At 34.7% G+C, this 25030-nt stretch overlaps 1 protein-coding gene across 2 annotated transcripts in view; it reads right to left on the reverse strand.

Moving 5' to 3' along the window:
- LIN28B (lin-28 homolog B) overlaps positions 1 to 25030 on the reverse strand; it is a 130861-nt gene that overhangs the window by 99263 nt on the left and 6568 nt on the right. Inside the window, exons 1-2 of one of the 2 annotated variants that reach the window (XM_007190634.2) lie at positions 24683 to 24692; positions 23659 to 23846 (exon numbers count right to left, since the gene is read on the reverse strand). In XM_007190634.2, the coding sequence (XP_007190696.1) occupies positions 23659 to 23846; positions 24683 to 24692 (198 nt within the window). Of the gene's footprint in view, positions 1 to 23658; positions 23847 to 24682; positions 24693 to 25030 lie in introns of those variants that run through there. The other variant, XM_057528091.1, reaches the window with a different exon arrangement.

Consider the following 25030-nt stretch of genomic DNA (forward strand, 5'->3'; position numbering starts at 1 on the left):
GACCCAACACAGCCATAAATAAATAAAATAGTGTTTAAATAAATAAAAATTAAAAAAAAAAAAAAAAAAAAGAACAATGTCGATGCCTGCAAGTTGTCTTTCTTAGGGCTTTCCCTTTATTCAGAGATGGTATCCCTCCCACGAACTTACAGTAATTACAAATGTCCTTACATGGCAAAATAAGAAACAGCAATGCAGCAGTGTGCTGCTGGAGCTGGCTTGTACCAGCTGAAGACACCTCATTGTTAAATTTGTATGAATCCCATGAGATAGTTGTTAAATACAGCCCCTATTAAATATTAAAGTATAAAGATAAAATTAAATAAATTGTATGGAAAAATGGCAAAAAAAAATACTAAAAAGTTGTTACTCCCTAATTATTTTAATACATTTTACTATTACCTACATTGTGAGGTTATTTACATCTTTTGAATCTGTACAGTGGAACTACTACATAATGGTATGTCACTGTGCCTTTCTTCCAACTCCACATCACTGACATTACATTGATAGCTTGAAATTGGCCATGGTGTTTATACCATGGAAACTGGCAAGTACTACAAATCATGGCATGATGTATTGTTTTGCTGATTGTCTGGACACTTAGGAAAGCGATGAAGAAAATGTTAACAATACAGATTAAATATAACAGTGATTCATGTCTATAGCTGTTACATTGTAAACAGCACAAAACCTGAGGAAATATTTTACAATATTCAAAAACTGTTATCCAAGTCATCAAAAAAGTCACAATAAAGCTCTGACATACATCATTTTTGTCTTACTTTTGTGCTAACTCATTAGTATAAAAAAATATCACTTAATATTCGTGTAAGAACTACACTTGTTCATCAAATGCAAGCAGAGTTTGGCTATAGATACAAGAGTTCAGGGAAAAAAATCAAGGAAGGTATTCTGTGAGAATCAACTGGGCACATGGAATTTATAATAAAGAACATTATACATGTATTATTATTTGTAAATTGTATTCTACATCCTTTATATCAGTAAAACTTATAAGACACACTCAATTTTTTTTGGAAAGCCAGTTATTAAACATTTACCAAATCACCTTTTTTTTTTTTTTTTTAATGTTTACTGGTCCAGGGACTTCCCTGGTGGTACAGTGGTTAAGAACCCGCCTTCCAATGCAGGGGATGCGGGTTCGATCCCTGGTTGGGGAATTAAGATCCCACATGCCACAGGGCAACTAAACCCACATGCCACAGGGCAACTAATCCAAGTGCCGCAACTAGAGAGAAGCCTGCAACGAAGAGCCCGAATGCAGCAATGAAGACCCAGCACAGCCAAAATAAAAAAATGTTTACTGGTCCACAAATTACCAAAATTACAGTCTCTGATACAGAAACAGCATTTATATTTTAAAATCACTTTTTTCTCTAGTTGTAGAATAAAAGGTTTAGTCCTCAGTAGGAAGAGTTTTTGGCAGTTGTAAGTGGTGAGACATTTTCAAGTTGAGAGCAGGGTAGAAGTGGTGATAATCTAGTAACAGTGCTGGTGCAGTCTGAGATCAGTGCTGGTAAGTAAGCTGTTCATTGCTGGACCATGACAAGCATACAAACTAAGAAAAGCATTTGTACAATGGTATTTGGTCTGCAAGAGATCAGAAACTAAAAAAAAAAAAAAAAAAAGCCTGGTATCACTACTCTAGGATACCAAAGTTTGCCAGGAGAGTACACCTGATATAGTCCTGTTGAATAACTGGGGTAGCTGCCTTCAAGCAAACTCTGCTGCTACTCAAAAAAAGGGAGCCAGCCATAAAAAAGAATGAAATTTTGCCATCTGCAACAACATGGATGGACTTGGAGGGCACTATGCTAAGTGAAATAAGTCAAATCAGAGAAAGACAAATACCGTGTGACATCACATATATGTGGATTTGAAAAAAATAACACAAACTAGTGAATATAACAAAAAGGAAACGGACTCACAGATAGAGAGCACAAACCAGTGGTTACCAATGGGGAGAGGGAAGCGGGGAGGGCCAAGATAGGGAAGGATATTAAGAGGTACAAACTAATATGTATAAAATAAATAAGCTACAAGGATATTTTATATAACACAAGGAATACAGCCAATATTTTATAATAACTATAAATGGAGTACAACCTTTAAAAATTGTGAAATCACTATGTTGTACACCTGTAATATATAATATTGTACATCAACTATAGCTCAATTTTTAAAAAGTAAAATAAAAAAACAAAACAAAACAAAATGGGGGAAGCCAGGTGCCCCAGGCCAGAGGCCATTCCCAGAAGCTGCTAGTGAAAGACAAATGTGTACCACTTGTTTCTTTTTATTCCACCTTCCCCGGCCAAATTTCAGCTTTCTTATACCATCACCATCAATACCATTTACCAATCCTGAGCTATCTTCACTCTCCTTTAAATGCCCAGATGCATGGCTAATGTTTTACAAATACTTACCTGATTTTAGTTCATCTATTAGGCTATTTTTATATGATGTACCACCCCCCTCTCCCAGCTTTTCTGGATGTCTTGAATATTATTTATATCTCTGGTTTTGTAAAATAAAAATATATCATTAAAAATGTTTAGAAGATGTTTAAAAGACCTTTAACTTCTTTCAACTTAAGGATAAATTATGAGCTAAAGAGTAAAGATATTAATATTTATTGATACACAGTATTATTACACAATAATATATGATAACTAACTAATATTAATTAATTCTGACCATAACCCAAGAACTTCTCAGAGCTTGTTCCCATGGAACTATGTCCCATGAGATGATTCTTTAAAAAAAAAAAAAAAAAAAAAAGAGGTACCAATGTGCCAGTGTTCAACAAGTATGTAAAAATACCACATTCTACATCTTTATCTTGGAGGCTGATAGCATACTTTAGCATAATAAGGTATTGAAAAGTCATATATTAACTTTGTGTAACCAAGAATTTCCCAAACTTACTGAATAAGGACTTTTTTTCCCTTCCCGGGAACACTTCCTAAAACACCATAAAACTACTTGTTTGCAAAACATGCTTTGGAGCATTAGCCATCATTCAGTCTCACCACTGAGCCTGAGGCCATTCAAATTAACTCCTTCCTATGACAGTCCTATCTATAGCTAATATCACTATGTGCAAACACCTGTATATAATGCCTAAGGAATAGTCGAAATACATTTTGGTCATTCTGTAAAATTTTTTCATCAGATCTTATAACCTTATTATCAGGCTAACTAGCTGCTCAAACTTGTCCATGACCTAAAGACAAATTCTTCTAACTCTGTATCTAAGTATAATAGTACTTGACATGTTTAAGAAATATCCCTATTAAAAAAACAATATAGTAACTCTCCCTGGTTTTTCTATATCTCATTGCATTAGTTTCTATGACAGCATGATTTCCTTTTAAGTGCTCTGAATTGTTTTGCCTTGGTTTTCCTAGGAAAGTCAACAAGAGTTAGGAAAGAAATACACTCATTTTGATTTGCAGTCATCCCCTTGTGAATAGGAAGCAGCATTATAAATTAAATTGTGCAAGTACTAGAATTAGCTGTAATCGTGGAGGACATACAAATTAAACGAAATTGGCTCTTCACACTCCAGTTTAAATGAGGTAACTGAAAGCCAAGAATTAAAAGTTTATAATAAAAAGGTAAAGTGATAGATAGGAACAGAAGAGCAGATGCAAGCTAGGCAGCAATGGGCAAATGATTGAAATTTCAAGCTAGTTTTCTTTTGTTAAAAGCAGCTCCTCCAGTAAAGAAAAATTGATTAATCAGAGAAACTGACAAGGATCACAGGAACCTGGTCAATTTCTCTTAGCAGCCAGCTCCATGTGTTAAAGACTTTGAAGCAGAAAGACACTGATTATCAATTTCCTACAGAAGCTCTTTACACCAGGAAGAGGGAGTGGGGGTGGAAGTTGACCAAGAGGAGAAACACACACACACAGACACACACAAAGTGGTGAGAGGAGCAAAATGAGTGAAAGATTTTAAAATAGAAGTGTTTTAGAACAGATGGGAAAATAATAGCACAAAGAAAGCAAAGGCTAAGGTGAATTTATAATGTGGAAGAATATGTCCTGCATTCTTTGTGATGCTTTATTTTTGCTAGCTAAAATACAATGTTCCAGAACCTACTGGGGCACCCAACCTCAATTCTGATAAGCATTAGCTTAAGAATGGGCCAGACATCCAGGAGACAAGAGAAAATTTATAGCATGAAATACACAGCAGAAACTAATAGCAGTTTAAATATATGGTAGGAATAAAATTAATAACACAAGATTAGGGTGGGCTGTTCCTTGTGGTTGTGTTGAGAAAATGAGTAGGGTGGCCAAGAATTTAAGTGGGCATGATATGAAAAGGTTAATTCAGTTTGAGTATAGAGGGGGAATCTCAGTGTTTAAAGAAGATTCATGGGTGACAACTAATAAATATGTGGATAAGCAGATAATGAATCAACCACTGTTGAGAAAGGAACATTTAAAGAAGGTATAATAAAGGCTGTTTCCTTTCATAGTAAATGAAAATTGTTCCTTTAATATAGGTTTTTAATGCCTATAATGCCAGACAGACCTGCAGTATATTTGCCACTTAAAATTAGGTCAGCATATAATCTTCTGAAAGTAAAAAAGGAATATATACCTTTGTGTATCTCTGAAACCAATTTGGGGATTTCAAGTCGAGAGGGGCTCCTGGGAACTCCATATGTCATACAAAATTTTCAAACTCAAAAAAAGGACTGTTTTTACCTTTTAATATCTGCATCATTTTCCCTGCCCAGAATGCTTTTTTACTCCTTGCTCTGTAGCCAAACATCTTCCTTTCTAAAAGAAATAAAAACTCACCTTCTCTCAACTGCAAATAACACTGACAGGTACTTAATATGCTTTGGTTATATATACAGATTCATCAGAACTTGTACAAACTGATAAATTTTAATAACAATTATTTCATGGCATTTTATTAAACTTAAGAAACTAAATTACAGAATTTTAAATAATATATTTTAGAAGTGAAGGTCATCTCTAAATATAGTTAGCAGAATTGAATTCCATTATCAGCTAGGAGGAAAAAAATATTAACTTGCCTATAAAACTGAAAACTAGCCAAAGATTAAATAATGACCTAAATTTTTATACAAAATAAATACAACATACCAATCCTTTCTATATTTAGCATGTGAAAATAAAGACATAGTAACATGATTCTGTTATTTTTTTCCTGAATTTTCACAGATGATAAAATTTTCCAATTTAATTTGTAATTTATTTTCCTATTATAATTTGATTAGTATTAAACTTCTCTAATTTATAATTGGCAGTGATCTGACAAAGGAAATTGAGAGTTATTTTCCCCATTTGCAAAAACAAATGTTAGGCAAACAGCATAAAAAATAAATGATTGAAAAACAGCATTTGGGGGCTTCCCTGGTGGCGCAGTGGTTGAGAATCCGCCTGCTAATGCAGGGCACACGGGTTCGAGCCCTGGTCTGGGAAGATCCCACATGCTGTGGAGCAACTAGGCCCGTGAGCCACAACTACTGAGCCTGCGCTCCGCAACAAGAGAGGCCATGATAATGAGAGGCCCGCGCACCGCGATGAAGAGTGGCCCCCGCTTGCTGCAACTAGAGAAAGCCCTCGCACAGAAACGAAGACCCGACACAGCCATAAATAAATTAATTAATTAATTAAAAAAAAAAAAGCATTTGGGGACTTCCCTGGTGGCGCAGTAGTTAGGAATCCGCCTGCCAATGCAGGGGACATGGGTTCAATCCCTGGTCCGGGAAGAATCCCACATGCCGCGGAGCAACCAAGCCCGTGTGCCACAACTACTGAGCCTGCGCCCTAGAGCCCGCAAGCTACAACCACTGAAGCCCACGTGCCACAACTACTGAGCCCACATGCCACAACTACTGAAGCCTGCGCGCCTAGAGCCCGTGCTCTGCAACAAGAGAAGCCACCACAATGAGAAGCCCGCGCACCGCAATGAAGAGCAGCCCCTGCTCACCACAACTAGAGAAAGCCCGCGTGCAGCAATAAAGACCCAACACAGCCAAAACTAAATTAATTAATTAATTAATTAATTTTTTAAAAGATACTGTATTTTATATTGAGTATTGTTAGTCTATTTTCCTATTTTTTCACAGTGAAGATAGAAGATTAAAAAAAGAGATAGAGGAATGGGAATGCATGAAAAAGGAATTTTCATTTGTCTTCTTCTGCTCATTGCTATATCTCACATATTAGGTGTTCAATAATTATTTGTTGAATGAACTGATGGAGCTAAGTCCTGATGGAGACTGCCGACCACCATGACCCCCTCTGGAAAGTGACCTACCTGAAGAAGCTCACCCCTGGAAGAAAGACCTCGGCATCAAATCATATCATATGCCTGTCTTTAATTCCAAAGCTGCTTTATCTGATTTGCCTAACTTTCAGGTCTGTTTTCTTTTAGGTAAGGACCCTAGACAGCTAATCAAGACTGGGCTCTGATCATTAAGATCTCAAGTACAGATGATAGGAAGTTGTGCGACATTTTGATATAATAAGAATGGCAAGAGCAACAATTACTGGTTGGACATGAGGGATAAAGAAGAGTCATGAGTCAGAAATGACACTAACTTTTCATATCCAAGTAAACCAATTTGATGAAAGTTTGAGATGGGGATGGGTGAGAGAGGCACGTCCTCCAGACTGGAAATCAGTATATATGAAAGGAACTGTCACTGGTGGAAGTTCTACCCAAGGAAAGAAAATAAAGTTCAAGCCTTCTGGACTTAAATAGAGAATTAGACACAAAGGTCCTTCCCCTCCAATAGACTGCAGACATTTTAGACTTAGCAAACTGTGGTAATAAATATACCACAGAAGCCACCATCTTTTCTGCTAAGAAAAAAGGGAGGGGGCAGAAGCCCCAAAGCATCCTGGGCCCACAAAAGCAGAATGCATAACTTGATGCATGATGAACATGTAAGAGTGATATTCAAAGGGAACTGAATATAAGTTGAACACTAGGTTTTCTTTTTTTATTATTATTATTTATGTGGCTGTCTTGGGTCTTCGTTTCTGTGCAAGGGCTTCCTCTAGTTGCGGCAAGCGGGGGCCACTCTTCATCGCAGCGCGCGGGCCTCCCACCACCGCGGCCTCTCTCGTTGCGGAGCACAGGCTCCAGACACGCAGGCTCAGTAGTTGTGGCTCACGGGCCTAGTTGCTCCGCGGCACGTGGGATCTTCCCAGACCAGGGCACGAACCCGTGTCCCCTGCATTAGCAGGCAGATTCTCAACCACTGCGTCACCAGGGAAGCCCTAGGTTTTCTTAAAGAAGAGTTTACATACGCTCTCTTGGATAACATTCATATCTTTTTATCCAATGGAAGATAGGAGAAAATGTTCCTAATGTATTATACTTTTTTGAATGTTCAAGAAATGGTTTTGAGTATGAATTATGAAAAGCATGCTCCCATATATTGCATGAAATACAAAATTTGGTAAGACAATTCAAGAGTTTACAATTCAGTCAGAGACACAAGACAGCAAAATGTAACAGAAGACAATCTATGACAAAGGGAGTTTTGGAGTTTATAAGAAGTAAGCAAGCAATTCTAGCTAGAAGCATAAGGAAAGGCCTCAGGGAAAGAAGGATCTAAATTTGGGGCTGGATTCTGAAAGATGGCAGTGATTTCCAAAAGTGAATGTAGGAAGGAAATTAAGGGAAAGACAGTATTATCTATGCAAAGGGGAAGAGGCAAAGAAGTGTAGGGTACATTGTGACTTGACAAAGCAAACAACTTAAATAAGTACGAGAGGAAAGACTGGAAAAGTAGATTCAATCAGGTCATGAAGAGGTAGGATGCTTGGCTAAAAAGTCTAAATTCTACTTGAAAACAAATAGCCAATGAAGCTTTTGAGAGAGAGAGTACTTTAAAGAAATTCATAAATAGCAATGTTTAGGGTGAGGACCAAAGGATAAACCTGCCTGATCTCAAGCTGGCCCAGCCCTGGCTTGAGTTTCTTCTTCCAGCACTGGTCTACCATGCCCCTTACCTGCTGCTTCCACCCAGCAAGCACCGGGCACCCTACCTACACACTGGCCTTTAGAGGCTCTTTCACCTCTCCTCATCTCTGCACAAGTATAACATGAAATGCCCTCTCGGGCTGCCAAGTTCCTAGGTATTTCCAAGGCCAATCTCAAATGGTCTCTTCTTTTATAAAGCCTTCCTCACTACTAAAAACATGGGCAATTCCTGCCTTATTGCTCTTATGCTAGCACTTATCACTCTGTGGTAACTGCTGGTCACATACACAACACACCCAACACACACAACACACACACACACACACACACTCTAACTGCAAGCTTCTTAAAGACAGGGACTGGACATTACTGATCTTTGTAATCCTAACACATTGTAAAGCTAATGTTCATTTTCCCTCCTGCTTCTGTACGGATTCCCCCTTTCTCTGCTGGAATATTCTTTTCCTTGTTCTTTGCCTACTCATTTTTCAACACCCATCACAAATTTACTGCCTGAAAGAAGCCTTCCTGATCCTGAAACTAGGTCAGAACCCTCACGGTTATATACTTACAGCACCATGTACCTTTTCTTCATGGCACTCATCATGGTTTTTATTTTACTTTCATTTATGTGATCTGATTGTCTGTCTCCCCTACTGTTCTTTAAACTCCGTGAAGTCAGAATCAGAATCCCTGTCTGCTTTTGGCTCACAATTGAATCTCAAGCACTTAGCATAAGTTACGCATATTAATATAAAATTAAAACAGCTAAAAATGTGGCTGGAACCCAGAGATTCAAGAGCACTGCTCTGGAGTCATACTGCTGGCTCAGTTGTGTGAAATTAGGCAATTCACCATTCTAAGATCATTTTTTTCATCTTAAAAATGAGACAACAATAGTAACTATCTTTCAGAGCTGTGGAAATTTAATGGATGTAAAATGCTTAGCACAGTACTTGGCACATGCAAACACTCTATAAAACTTACATGATACTATTACCATCATTCTGTTATTGATGTCCTGATCACTATCATTGCTACAGTATTGATTGGCTATGGCTGAAGGGTTCTCTTGTGTTGGCAGAACAGAAGCTTGTTACAGCGGAGTCACACCAGACTCTTTGGATGATCCGGAGTTAGGATCAATGACGGCAAACTGGGGTCTATCCCCCGGGAATGGTAGTAGTGGGAACTTAGCACTAGCAAGAGGCTAAAACAAAACAAATATAAATGTTTGTTGATCTGGAAAGGGGCTAGACTAATACAAAGGAATATATGATTACATTCTAACTGTCTTTTTCAAGTATTCTATCAAAAGATTGCTTATACTTACCATTTTTATATTACTTTAAATATGTCTGCAATTATGTCATATTTTCGTGTTTGTCCTTTTAGTAAATAACATTCAAAAATTTCAAAATATCTTTGGTTTATTCATTTCTATTATCTTTCAGACATAAATTATAACTTCTAAAATCCTCTTTAAGCTAATTGCGAGATTCCATGACCATTCTGCTTAAGTTTTTCAAACTAGGGTCAGTAAGTATGAGAAACTTAAACCAACATATGTGGAGATAAGTAAAGGGATTGCCCTTTAAGATGAAGAAATGCTAGCGCAAATATCTACAACACAAAGAAACTTGGGCCCTTCAGCAATCTTACACTAGTTTATAGTGTTTACCACACTGAATCTGCATTTCCTTACTCATCCTGAAACAAACAAAAGAAGGAATTTATGAACAATCTAAGGAAGTAAATAATTAAAACATTTCTAGATCTATCAGTATCAATTTATTTTCATTGTTAGCCTATTTTATGAGTTAGTTTGTGGTTTAAAAAGCCTTCTAGGCAAAAATATGCTAGACACACAAACATTATCTTTAGATGACAAATGATATTGAGTAAAACACTTCACATAAACTTTCTTTGGAAATTTAGGAAAATACTTCAAATAATCAGTAAGTGTTTAGAAATGTTAAAATTACCTAACCATCCATGGCTTTTTTTTCAGAACTCACACTCCTCTTCAAAGTTAGGAAAATTACTGGCAACAGCCTTTAGAAACAGCATAAAAGATTTAGCCAAAGCTAAGTAAAGAGAGAAAAGTGGTGAAGGACTGAATTTGACTTTGTTAATGCCTAAAACAGACAAAGTAGACTTCTTTTTTCTTAACACCACAATATCCAGCTGTACCAAAAATGAATTCTAAATTAAAGTTTGATAAACTCTAATATCTGTTATTAACCTCTTCTCAACTACACTCTTCTCCAAGGGATGATACTTCTGCTAAAGACAGACACTTTCTGCTGAGTGACTGCTTTTTTCTGGTATCTCTAGAGCTAGGGCCCCAGGCTTCCTTCCCGAAGGGGAGTGGGGGAGGGGAAAAGAGGGAGGCAGACACTAAAGAGAGAGACCACTTAAGGCCGTAATAATTCCTGGTGGCAGATCAAATGATAATGTTAGGGCAGGAATCATTTGGGGACAACATAATGCTTTAATAATTGGGGTAATTTATTTTTTCAATTTACAGCTAAAAATGGGAACATATACATATGTATCAAAATAATGAATTCTATTCCATAAAATCTTACTATGAAAACATTATCCCATGTCTTATGAGATTTTCCAAAAATCATTTGAATTTTGTAAATTTGAATAATTGAATACGTGTTGAACACTGAATCTCATAGGAAATTCTGGATTACCTTTAGGAATATTAATGATTTAACAGTGACCAGATACTTTTAAAAGTAAAGGCAGAGAGTAAGGAAAAGTGGTCAGTAACTAACAACTTCCCAAACATTACTTATTAAGATTTTTTATATTAGAATATCTTTAAAAAAAATACCCAACCCTAAACTAAAGAGCATGTACTGAAACAAATGTCTATATTTACTTGGCCCTTCAGATACTTCAACAATTTGAAAAATTATTTCCCATTTTTTATAAATTTTATGTTAGGGGAAAGAAAATGCAGAATTCAAATCATTCACCAATCATATATTTACAGTAACCCTCATGAAAACAAGTAGCAATATCCCAAGTGGTATTACTCCCCACAAATGAACCTTGTACTTCTGACTAAACATGAAGACACTTAAAGCCATATAAATTCATTTAACTACTCTCCTCCACACAAGTTAAAGAAAACTTTGCAGGAGAAAAATAGAGTTACAAAGGGAAAAGTGCCCAACTTTTCACTTTCTAATATCAAATTTTGTTAGGAAAAAAAAAAAAGCATGCGGTACACAAAAAACCTGGTAGTAATTTTTTAAAATTCGACTTTGTCTCTTAATCTTTTTATTTTAAACTCAGAGTGACACTAAGATACTAAATGGATTATTTCAACAAAAAATGTCAGTACTAATTCAAATACTTAATAATAGATTGCTGGTGTTTTATGAATACCTTGCTATCCAAATGGTAAGTGAAGAAGTATCACATATTTGAAAGATTTAGTATCCTAAACCTTTCCTCAAAGCAAAATTTTAGTGGCAATTTAAACATTAAATAAAATATCAATAAATATTTAAAAGTTAATTAATGAAATATACTGAAGTTCAAATACTCAATTGTAAAGCACATGCAAAATAAATCACTTACTATACACTTTAATGTCAATGAAAACATGACAAGCACACTGCAGACTTCAAACCAGATCCTGGTTATTGAAAAACTGATAACCCAGTGTTATTAAACTTAAGTAGCTTTTCTGTATATCTCAACAGATTTTTCATATTAAAAAATCTGAACTAACCAAGTTATCTTGGATAACAGCAAAATCATAGGATTAAATATCATTGACTTTCAAGATGTATAAGACTATTGAAAATGTAAGAAACAATGTTTTTTATGTAAGAATTTATTTTATTGAAACACAACATTTTAAATAAAAATGCATACAGGATTTTAAAACACAGGAGGATTTCTCCTTAGAAGTCTTTTAAAAGTACTGACTTGCAGGGAAATATCATGTGTCAAAGAACATTGTATTTTAAAAATCATTGACAGGATACTTCTTTTAGAACTACTGTTTTTCAAAATATTTTATTTATTATTTGTGGACAGCTATACTGTTACTAAAACAGAATTTAAAGGTTTGGAAAAACAGATTAAGAACAAATTTAAATAATTTTAAAGATTAAATATTTAATAGTAAATTATAACATCATGACTAAATCCCCAAATTGGGACTAAGCATCAACGTAAATATTCTAAGAGCTGGATAGCATTTTATCCTAACAGCTAGCTACACCACTTACTATTATAGAGAGGTGAGAGAGAAGAGGAGCAAAAAGAAATACGTCCAGTTAGTTCCTTCTTATATATACATGCAGTCCTGTAACACATTTTTTTCCCTATCAGCAAATTTTCCTGACTAAAATCACCCCAAACACCACTGCTACTTTCTTTACACTGTGAGTTCTGAGAAATAAGCTACAGTTAAAAAACCTCAAATGATACTACAAGATAACTGAGAGAAAAACGAATACACTAAGAAACTACCATGATATAGATAAGATCAGTTTTATTTTTAAAATCTATTTGGTAACCTTTTTTTGGCTTCCTAAAAAACTGCATGGATGTAATATAAGGTATAGTTGTTCAAAACAAATATTTTAATGCATAAAATACATGAATTAAATAAGAGGCATATTTCAATAAATATCTCATATAAACATAACATTTGCTATGTTATGCATTTTGAGATTCACTTCAACCCTATCTGTAACTAACTAAAAAGGAAGTCACATGACTTACACAATGAAAAAGAAAGAACAGTTTTCTTTCCTTTCCTTTCTACAGGAAGAAACAAAAGCTTGGTATTAGCTATCCAAGGCCAACGGGTGGGGCCTGCAAGCCAAAAGGCTGTAATGGATTGAGGTTAATCTTAATGGACGCCCACTTTAACCTTATGAAAGCATCAAAAATGTGAAAACTTCAACCAGCGCTTGCATAAAATAACAAACATTTAATGTAAATTAGGTTTTACAACTAGAAAATTCTACAGGGACATAATTCAGCTTATAAACAACGGTGCTGTTTTTGTTGGGGTAAAATCACCTAACTGTGATTCCCTACACAGATACACACACCATCCCCCCACTGGCACACAGATACTTCACAAGCTTCTTGAATAAATAGGAGTATCCAATGTCCAGGGTGATGGGTGGTCCTGAGGTCCTGAACCAGAGCTGTATACTTTTAAGGGATGCTGAGATAAGAACAAAGTGTTTTGTGTTTGTTTAAACCTGGGTCTATATTTAAAGTCTTTACACCATTATTGATACAGTTCATAAACTTGTGCTATAGTTGATTCAGGAAAATTTTAAGTGTCAGCATAAATGCTAGAAATTAAGCACATCAAAACAAAATACTTTGGGGCTTTTATAGATTGAATTCAAATTAGTAAATTCAGTTTACTTAAAAGTAATCACTACATTTCAAAGGTGTTAGGTCTCAACCTGAGACAGAATATCATCTCACCAAACTTTCACTACCAACAGGATGCTTTTCTAGTATCTAATGAAATAGCATTATTTAAACAAAATTACATACATCAAATAAGCTGCAGTGGCATGAAAAACTTCAAAAATAGTGAAATTAACCCATGTGAAGTCACAATCAAGCATCAACTATTATGCCCATTTTTATTCTCCAGGCTTTATTATAAGTCTAATATAAAGAGATTTTTTGCAGAGCAGAAAGGCAGGATTTACAAGTGGCCCAAGGAAAAGATAAGCAATGAATAGTTCTGACCCCGGCTTCTCTGGCTTGATCAAGTGGGTCTGCAACCTGAGCCAAAGGGCGCAAATTCCTCCCCATTCAAAATTCTTCAATGGCAAGGGGGAGGAAACAGTGAAAGGGGCAAACATGCAAATCCAACTGTCCTTAGATTTAGTATTCAACTAAAAATTTTAATTAGAGAGCTAAAAAAAAATGAGGTCAAGACTGTGATTAAATTTCTGACTCATAGTTTAACCAATCCTGAAAAGAGAAGTTTTTTGTTTTTTCTTGTTAAAACTGAAAAAAATTCATTCATTTATCCTTTTAAATGTATGGCTTACACTGAACTGTGTTAGGTGCGTGTCTCTCGTATCATTTAATCTATTTAAAGGAGTTGCTGAAAAGTGGAATTAGTTTCCAAGCACCAGTGTTTCCATATTGTAAGCAAAATGATGTATTATTAAAATCCTAGCTAGGAAAAAAGTTGATAGAATTCATTCATTCCAAGCTTTACAACACATCAATGATCTATTAAGTATTTAAAGTGATAGATATAACCTGTGTTGTCAGACTTCTGTTACAGACTGAACTAAGGATAAAGATGATTCATTTGAATGAAAACACGTTAAGATAAAAGAATTTAGGAACTACTGCATCTAGGAACTTTGTAGCTACTAACAGTAAAGACCTAGGGAATTGCTTACAAAGCTTAACAAATGGTCGTAAACAAATCATGGCCAAAGTAAAATTAATTTGAAATTTACATAGAGTATTTATATAACATAGAACAATAAAACTGAAAAGAAAAATTTAGAGTTATTAGTAAATTAAACTTACAAGATTTTGAAATAGAAGCTAACTTTAAGATGAACAAAAATAATAAATTTCAGTGAGGTTTGATTTTAAAAAGTGTTTTATAACAAAAAGTTAGAGCAGCTGGTAAAAAATAAGCATATTACTAATAGCACAATAAAATAATATGATTCTCAGCAATGGTAAAGACGGTTTAGTTTCTATGCATGAAATCTGAAAACTATGTAAGACTGATAAGAAATCATTGTATTTAGTTCAAAAGTTTAAAAACTAACATTTATATTTTCATCATAATTATCCCCAAATAATGGGTAGAGAGAGGAGCATAATTAAACTTTGTAAAAAGAAAGTGAGTAGTACATGGGAAAAATGAGCCTTTGCTTCATACCTTGTATGAAAAGAATGAGAATTAATTGGAAAAATCTTATTAAAAAGTTTGCCAAAAGGAAGTAAACAGGAAGAATATATAACAATCTGGACAGCAGAACTCTTAAATCTATCACCAAACAATGCTTTACACTTAGTATGTGATCAATTAAAAAAATAGTTGAATAGCTAAATTATTGAACCAGAAGTTTTTCTAGAGTTACCACTTTCTTAAAAGTTAATACTTTCATACAGCAATAAGCTTTCTTGCTGATTTAAACCTCTAAGAATGTTTATACAAAAACTCAGTTGAAACAGAAATTCATTAAATTTCTGACACGAAATAAGAATATCAATAAGCCTAATTATGCCCTTTAGGTAAGCAGTGAGTTTATGTTGTATGAAAAAGTACCATAAGGGTAAATGAAATTAAGTTTGAAGATTAGTGAAATGTATGCTAATTAATCTCACTTTCACAAGCACAGAAACTACTGGTGAAAATGTCATCGTCGAGCAGAAATAACTAGAGAAACAAACAAAAAACATGAAAATAAGTGGATTGTATTTCATAAAGGATAATGGGTTGTAGCTTATATCTAAATAGACAAAGTTAAAAGAAACAGGTCAGTTAACCAGTTAATATGACATATCAGTATCATATAGGACAACTGTGCCTCTCTTCTTCAAGAGTGACTACAAATGGGCACAAGGGAACTTTTTTGGGCTGATGAAATATTCTGTATGATGACTGTGCTGGTAGTTACACAATTTGTGAAAACTCATCTCACTGTATACTTAAATTTGGTGAACTTTATTCTATATAAATTATACCTCAATTAAGTTGACAAGGCAAAAAAAATAAATGACATGAACTTACTATCTTTTAAAAAATCTGACAAAGATTTATATGGTGAAGGTATTAATAAAAATATAGTGCTTGAAATGAAGATTAAAACTAAACCTGGATCATTAGAATTCTTGAATTATTTTCATGTATGATACCTCAGTTGACCCTTACCCCACCCCTCAAAAATAGGGACGGCAAGATATTATTGCCACATTTTACGCATGAGAATACTGAAGCTCCTTGGAAGCAACTAGCCAAAAGTAAGAAACCCATCCAAGTGGCACAGCCAAACCCAAACCTTCATTTCAGATATTTTCTCCCTCACTCTACCACGTGGTATCTCCTTTATAATAATAACTATGTACAAACATCGCTGAGTCCTTACTATCTGCCAAGCTCTGTGTTAAATGCTTTACATGTGTAATAACATTTAATTCTCATAATAATCCCATACAAAGTGGGTACTTTTTTGTCCCTTCCTTTGTAAGATGCTGAAACACTGACAAGGTAACTTACTTCCCCTACAGACATATAATAAACTGGGATTTGAACACTGATTTATTTGACCAGATTCTATACCATTGTATCATATCTCACAAGTATTAAGTAATTATTAACAGAGCAATAGGTATTAAATTATCACAGCAGGTCTATTTAAGACAATATTTCATATTTTTCCCTTAGCCTATACTGAAGAATACAAACTGAATATGTATACCTGAATACACAGGTAAAAATCTCATGATGAAACAAACTATTAAAACAAAAACATTTGCATCACAAAATTATGTCCAAGTCTCAGTTTATATCCTGATGTGTTAAACAATATTAAACAATACTCTATACCATAAAATTATAATAAAAAGCCTTATAGTTCACTGTAATTAAAATTAAGCTATTAATATTATGCAATACATTTTGCCTAATTTTAAAGAGAGCACATAAAATAGACCAATTTCATTTTCAACCACAAATATATACTACTGATAATAACTTATCCCTGATTTTGTTGTGGCAAAAAGACTAGTTTACATTTTAGTTTATTTATTCAACACATACTTGCTAGGCAGTTTATATAATAGTATCTCTACTCTTCACAACACCTGAAAAGTTAGGTATTATTATTCCAATTTGCAGCTGATTACAGAAAGAAACATAAGACTAAAGCTATCAATTATCTATAAATCTTATTTGAGACAGCATTTCTAAACTGTCAGATATTTAGATATGGGAAGGGGGGCAATCATCGGATAATCTTCTAATTTGTTGCTAGACAGAAGATAAAATTAATCCTGATGTATCAAAATGCAGCATAACAAACATTTTTATTACTCAATTAATAGAGTACTCTTTTAAAAGTTCATTTCTCAATGTACCCCACTGACCTAATGTATTTTTTGATATATTACTGTTATCAATTTTTTTGATATTAGAAAATGTTACCACATTATTTTAGATAAGAATATAAATCATTTAAGTTCCTTATGGGCTGTATATGTTACAATGCCATAACCTCAGTAACTACATATTGAACAAGCTGAAGTTCCAGTGAGAAATATCTCAATATTTAGTTCCAAATCAAGTCTACAAAATATCATATTTAAAGTAATAAATTTCCAGTTGAATCAGAAATATCCTTACTTTACTTGTTTAGGTTATACTTGGTTTAGAAATAAAAATACAGTACACCATATTTTTAACTAGTAACTTTTAATCCCAATACCAATAAAACTTTTCAGTTAAGGTATACAAAACTATCTGCAATAGTTACGTAATTTCTGAACAGGATGATGAATTCAACCAAATTCAAACCCTTATTAGGGTTCCTTGCTGTCCAAAAGCAACAAAATTTACCTCAAAGAACTACCATGTTGAGTCCAGGTAACAAAACAAGTTTTTAACTTCTTATGAAACCCAAGAACTCTGAGATGAGTTAAAGACACGTTAAAGATATTATGCTAAATATTCATAAGTGGCTTGTCACATATTTGTTTAAAAAACAGTTCTTGAATTTATCGCCTTCATTTGCTGTGAATGGTCTTTTTAAAAAAGGAGAATCAAAAATAAGTAAGAGGAAAATATTTAAGAGTTACATCAATACTCTTTAAAATGAGGAGTGAAGACGATGTCTTAATTATGTACCCAATTCACATTTCATGTTTGAACTGAACAAGGATATCTTTTTAGAAGTATACAGAAAAGTTCCTGAAAATGGATCAGTATTTGAAAACCAGAAGGAATGTATCCAATATCTTTTAAGACAATTAGTCTTATACAATTTTTATTTAAATGCCTTTAAATGTGATTTTATGATTAAATAGCTTCAAAGCATTTCATTTAGGATTCTTCCAAACTGGTCATGTGGGCAATTCATCTTGAAAATTTGGTAGCTTTAGGAATCATTTTCAAAATATTAAAATGCATAACTCACTAACAAATGAGGTGTAACTGTTTATTATCACATTTTTAAACTTCCAAGATTTCTCTATCTAAATATGGTTTTTTTTTTGATATTGACATTTTCAACAGCCCCAAGAAAAAAAATAACCATATCTATTCTGAGTGTGAAAAATGTTTTCACCCTAAACTATGACAAAAGTAATATGGTTAATAAATTGGTAATTAAATATTATGAAAAGCCCTTAAACATGAGCATATTGGAGTAAATCAGTTTTCATAATTGTGTAGCTAATTAATGTTAAAAACACTGATTGGGGGCTTCCCTGGTGGCGCAGTGGTTGAGAATCTGCCTGCTAATGCAGGGGACACGGGTTTGAGCCCTGGTCTGGGAAGATCCCACATGCCACGGAGCAGCTGGGCCCGTGAGCCACAACCACTGAGCCTGCGCGTCTGGAGCCTGTGCCCCGCAACGGGAGGGGCCGCGATAGTGAGAGGCCCGCGCACCGCGATGAAGAGCGGTCCCCGCGCCGCGATGAAGAGTGGCCCCCACTTGCCGCAACTAGAGAAAGCCCTCGCACAAACCGAAGACCCAACACAGCCAAAAATAAATAAATAAATAAATAAAGTAGCTATAAAAAAAAATGCAAAAAAAAAAAAAAAAACACTGATACATGAACTCAATGCTACATCAACTGAATGGTGTATAACACTTCAATTTTCATGTATTTAAGTATTAGTCATCTGCAAATGCTTTCATATCCTATACTATTAATAAAAATGCTTTAAACTTATCTCTTATTTCTTCTATTTCCATTACTCTGAAATGTTTTCTGAGCAAAGTAATAAAAGGAACATAAAATATATAAAATCTTTGTAATATAGGCATTTGTATTCTCATAAAGATCAAACTATAAATCAGAAATAAAGAGCAAAAGAAGAAAACATCAATACCTGAAAGGTAAATGAAGACTTAAAAACCAAATTAAAATAAATATTTAAGCCAACTGAGTAATAATAGCTAAATTGCAGTCATTTTGAAATTACTCTTTCTCTTTGAAAAAGAATTCTTACATAAACTGTGAAACAAATGAAATACATTTATGTTAAAAATTCTCTGTGGAACTTCCCTGGTGGTGCAGGGGTTAAGAACCCGCCTGCCAATGCAGAGGACAAGGGTTCGAGCCCTGGTCCGGGGAGATGCCGCATGCCGCGGAACAACTAAGCCCGTGCTCCACAACTACTGAGCCTGCGCTCTAGCGCCCGCGAGCCACAACTACTGAGTCCACGTGCCACAACTAATGAAGCCCGTGGGCCTAGAGCCCATGCTCCGCAACAAGAGAAGCCACCGCAATGAGAAGCCTGTGCACCACAACGAAGAGTAGCCCCGGCTCGCGGCAACTAGAGAAAGCCCACGCACAGCAACGAAGACCCAACGCGGCCAAAAATAAAAATAAATAAATTTATTTTTAAAAAAATCTTTGTATCCTATTGGATGGCAAACAATCCCAAATATATAACCCAACAAGAAAATATTATTATGCAAATGAGCTGTAGAGAGGGTAATAAGGAGAATGGATTCCAACCCTCCTCTGGACAAAATAAAGTTCAAATTATCATTTTTATCTTATTAGTTGAGATAATGACTTTAAAAATAAATGTCAAAATCTATGTAAAGAAGAAATTACACAGTAACATCAACAGGTAGTTATTGAGTAATACTGCCCTTCTCCATAAAAGATCTAGTATTTAATTACCATGTGATTCATTTAAAGTATCATCACATATATTAAGTCCTATTAAAAGATTATATTTCAGAAAGTTGCCAGAGACCTTTCCAGGTAATTTAGACATGTTACCCCACAATCTAACTGTGGAGGCAAATTTTAAAAAACTTAATAACAATAAACTGATAGGAGTATTAATTATTATCACTTACAAAATAATTGTATTCTAATTGATGAAATCAACTGAGTAAGAACCTAGACTTAAAATCTGTATTAATCATCTATACTCTTACTACTCAGTGTTTTGCACTGGATGCTTAAGTAAGTAATTCCTACAAATTTATCCTACTTACAAACTAAATCATCACCAAATATTTTAAATACTAAAAATTTTAAGGAACACCTCAAAAACAGTGGGCTGTGACAAAATTCACAACAATATTTATACATTTTTGTTAAGTTTTTAAAAATACTGAATGCTATCAAGGTTTCAGTATTAACGTGTCAGAATACATCTATTCATTACAAATCCATAAAAATACGATCATTTAAATTACCAGTTAACATTAGAAAATCCAATGAAGACAGTCATTTTGAACTAATGGTCACATACCATCCTCAAATGGCAGAGTCTCACTACATTTATCAACAAGTCTGAAGATAGAGAAAGGACAGCACCTAAGTCTTGGGCATGTTTTTGAGGAGTTGGTGGCATTACAGAAACTAAAAGAAAGTTTGATTGTATTTTTGCCAACAAATTGTAAACAGAATTACGTAACCATAAATGTATAGCTCTATTTTAAGAACACACTCATATATTCTCTTCATTTCATAGCAACTGATTGTTTCTGATGTGCAGTTCTTTGCAGTCAATATTTTTAAAGGAGAAAAAAATATCTGGGTGCCTTGGCATGAATTTTTAAATATTATTTTAAAGAAACTAAAATCATTTCTTTTTTTATTTCCCCAAACATATACTATTAAAAACATGTTTTAGAATATTTTTTTAAAAATCCAATGACACAGGTACTTCTAAACAGTCAAAAAAAACCCCCACTACTTCATATATTTAAAATAATAATTAAATGTCGCTCTAGTTGAACATTTAAAATTCCTAATCATCTATGATGCCTATTCTTTCATAACAAAATAGCATACAGACATAATGGGGAAAAATCTAATTTATAATTATACATAAAATCTAGTATGCTTTCAAAAATGCTCACACAGGTAAAAATGGCAGCTAAAAAAATAATTTTTAAAATGTCTTAAAAACTTCTATAAAATCGTCCTGAATCGCAACCTGATTGTGTAAGTGATGCTCACATGATATCTGCACACATTATTTATGGCCATCAAATTGTTACTTGTAGCTGCTTGGCTAAAATCAGTGGGATCCTGCCTTCTTCAAAACAGTTATTCATATGACTTATATGCAATTTATATAAGCTTCAATATAAGACAGAAACCCCTTTACCTAGGCATCAAAGTTAAGAAGCAAAAAAAACAAAAAACAAAAAAACCCAGCAACAACAACAACAAAGCAACTGATTCTAAATAGTTATCCTTAGGAAAAAACAGATATATTTCAAACAGCAAATACTTTAACCATCAAAAACTGCCCTAAAATGTCACTTTCTAATTTTAAATTTAAAGATTATTACTGCCCTGTTTTTTTACATCACAAAAATGCTAATACGTGAGTTTTACTGACTTTTTACATACTTCTTCCTAAGAATGTATCCAGATATATTCTTATGAAAAATACAAATACATATTTTTTGAGAGATTTTTTTATCACATACATCGTTTTAATACTGTTCTATTAGTAAATACATGATGTGTAACAGAAGATTTAAAATAAGTCTAATATGAATAATCTATGTTTGTACTCTAGAAACTATTCACTATGTATATAAAAAAAACTTTTCCAGCAATATAGCATTTCTTAATTAAGTAGATATAGGAATGTTTATCAACATACAACCATTAAATAGCTTAAAATTGGATGTCTCATTGTTCTAAACATTAATATCAGTTAATAAAATGTCTACTATTTGAATACATTAAAAGGTAAACATAGAAAACCAAATTATAACAAGGCGTGATCAGACAAAGAAGAAAAGGGCTATTTTTTTTCATTCATCTATAAAACAAATTTATGAGATTGTAAAGAACAATTTAACAACCTAAAGAAGGTTCAAAGCAGGGAAAGCAGGGGCCTGAGAGAAAATGGATTTGTCAATGATTTCAGTCATTCAGTCTAGGGAGGAGAAAAGCAGAAAATGTGGCTTCATTTTGCCATATAAAGTAGGAGGCATAAAATCCAGTAGCCTGTCTGTGGACTTCTATTTATGTATTTAAACCCTGTTTCAATTCACAGATTATGCTGATCCTTCCACATGTAAACAGCCAATAATGATAGCCAGGCCTTTAGGAAAGGAAAACACACACCACACAGCAAGGTCAGGAAGCTACCAAGCACACAGGACAACAGATCAAAACAGAATGGTTTCATATGTTTCTATTGTTTATATACTTAATTTGAAGATGATATTCCTTAGGGGGGAAAGGAGGTTGTAAATTATTACTAAGAACATGCAACATACTATCAAACAAAACAGAAAATTTTTATGCAAATATACTAAATATTTATTTCCTGCATGTATCTATGTCAGTCAACCTGTAGGACTGATATGCATTCATTCGATTATTTTTAACTTAGATGTCAAGCTAAAATAAACCTCTTTAGTCCTAAATCCCTTTACTCCTAAGAATTCATCACAGATAATTTGTATTTCTCTAACTTCTTTCTATGAAATAATCAAGCTTGTAAATACCTTTATTTTTTTTTACTATGAAGAGATTAAGCACAACAGAGGAGTGAAAGGGGGAGAGATATTAATTTCCCTGTTTCTGGGTAAAATTTCGAAAATGAGAAGCAATGACATTCTATTTGGTATTTAAGCATCTTAAAAAATTACAGCACAATATAAGCAACAGTGGAAATTTACCCCAAGTAGCCCACTAGCACATTTTAAACATACAAACTAGAGCCGCCTCTGGCCACATGTTTTTTTGAGTTCAGTCTCTTAAAGAGACAGTATCCTTGGACCTATGCCCTATACGGAGCACATTTCTAAAATGTTTGATTACCAACAATCCTCTCTTGCATTTCTTCAAATCCATACTAGGCCAACAATGTTCTACTCTATTTTACTGTGAAATCAAGTTATTTTAATTTGAACCTACAAAAGACTACCGGACAGACAGATATAAAATAATTGGGGAAGCTACTGTGATTAGAGGTGTCTAAAACAAGGGGACCTACAGATTTCTTATAACAGCAAATTGGCTTAAAAAAACCCAAAACTTAATATGATCACTGTTTCCTCATTCATTTCCCACTCATTCCCCAGGCACAGGCCACATAATGTATCGTAACCGATAACACCGGAAGCTACACTACGGCAATTTCGCTGTCGAAAGAAGAGGGGAACTTGCTTAATCAAGTCAACCACCACCCAGAAGTGAAATTTCAGAGATTTCATTTTCTGTTTAGGAAAAGACACCCAGGAAGGTGCCCATGCACACACCCTAAAAACTGTATTCACTGGTGACTGTAAGGAAGATTTTGAAGGGCACATTATTGTAAGCCCACTGACAAAACTACCGGTCAGCTCCTCCACATGGAAAAAGGTGAAGACGAGGAGAAAAAACCAAAACCAAAACCAAACCAAAACAAAACAAAAAAACAGTTTGGCTTACTTGGTGTACAAATACATCGACTGGAATATCCAAGGGGCTTCCCTCTCGGTTTATCATGGAGATGAATCCAAATCCCATTCGCACGTTGAACCACTTACAGTGGCCAGTTCCGTGCAAAACCTGGGATTCCTCCTCTGCCTGCTCCGGCAGCTTCCCGGGCTCTTCTCCACCACCTTTGCTTGCCCCGCCTGAGTAGAACAGGACAAAAAAGTCAGTTAGTCAGTATTCCCATACAGTTCAGTGAAAGGGAAAAAAAAAACTGCTTGGGAGTGGGGGTGGAGGGGAGAGGAAATGAAAAAAAAAAAAAGCTATTAAATGGTTGATTCCTTCTTTTATTCGGCAGAAAATATTTTAAATTAAAGGCTTAAAAGGGAAAGCGGGGGAGGGAGGAAGCCACACTGTTCTATCGATCACAACTTCCACGTTTCTGTACATACGTGTACGTTTTCATTTAACTCCGTTTCTCGGCCACATATTACAGTACAGCATGCGATTATTTTACTTGCATGTTGCTGATTTAACACTGATCCCATTTACAAAGAGAAATTTTCAGCGAAACTAATTCTCTCCGGCGTGCCCGAGGAGGAAAGAGAAATCGTGAAGATGGTTAGAACTAGTTAATGCACATGCGGCAGCAGTGAATCCAGGGTTATTTGCAATGTGCATTCCCCTCCCCCCCAATAACTTTCAATTAAAGTTGGGGTGGAATGGGGGAGGGGGCAGGTGTATAAAAGTTTTCTTGGGCTCACTAACTGAAACTGCGCTTAATCACACTCAAACAATTCAAACAATAGCCCCCTGAAAGCTTTTCAAGTTGTGAATCAGTGTGGGCGGTACAAAACATTTTTGGAGATCTATAACAATAGGTTGCAGAAAGCCCCACTGCGCGATGGGGGGTGGGGGGTACTGCTCAGTATTGGGGTAAAAGGGGAAGGGGGGGACGGGCAAAGAAGGGTGGGAGAGGGAGAGGGCGGGAGAAAGGAAGAGAGAAAATCACAGTAAAACAATAGAAAAGAAAATTAACCTTCGGCCATGTTGCCCCACGGGCCCTCTGCTCCAAACTCGTGAGATGAAAACTTTCCCTTTGCAACGGAGTGATCTTCTGCATCAATCTAACATCTTGATTTTGTGCGATCACAAATTTAGCTCGCATGGTCTAATGTGCTTTCCCTCTTTTGATTTTTTTCTCTCCTCTCTCCAGTTTCTGGCCCCCTGAGCACACGTGACTTTGTCAATTACATGCTTTCTTGCTACTAATTTCACCTCGGATCCTTAAGGGGCTGGCAAGAGGAAGAGATAACCAATCGCCATTTCATCTATGCTGACATCAAAATAATTTATGAATGAACACGAAAAACTCAAACATGTTATC

The sequence above is a fragment of the Balaenoptera acutorostrata genome, chromosome 14 (genome assembly GCF_949987535.1).
Source record: "Balaenoptera acutorostrata chromosome 14, mBalAcu1.1, whole genome shotgun sequence".
NCBI lineage: Eukaryota > Metazoa > Chordata > Mammalia > Artiodactyla > Balaenopteridae > Balaenoptera > Balaenoptera acutorostrata.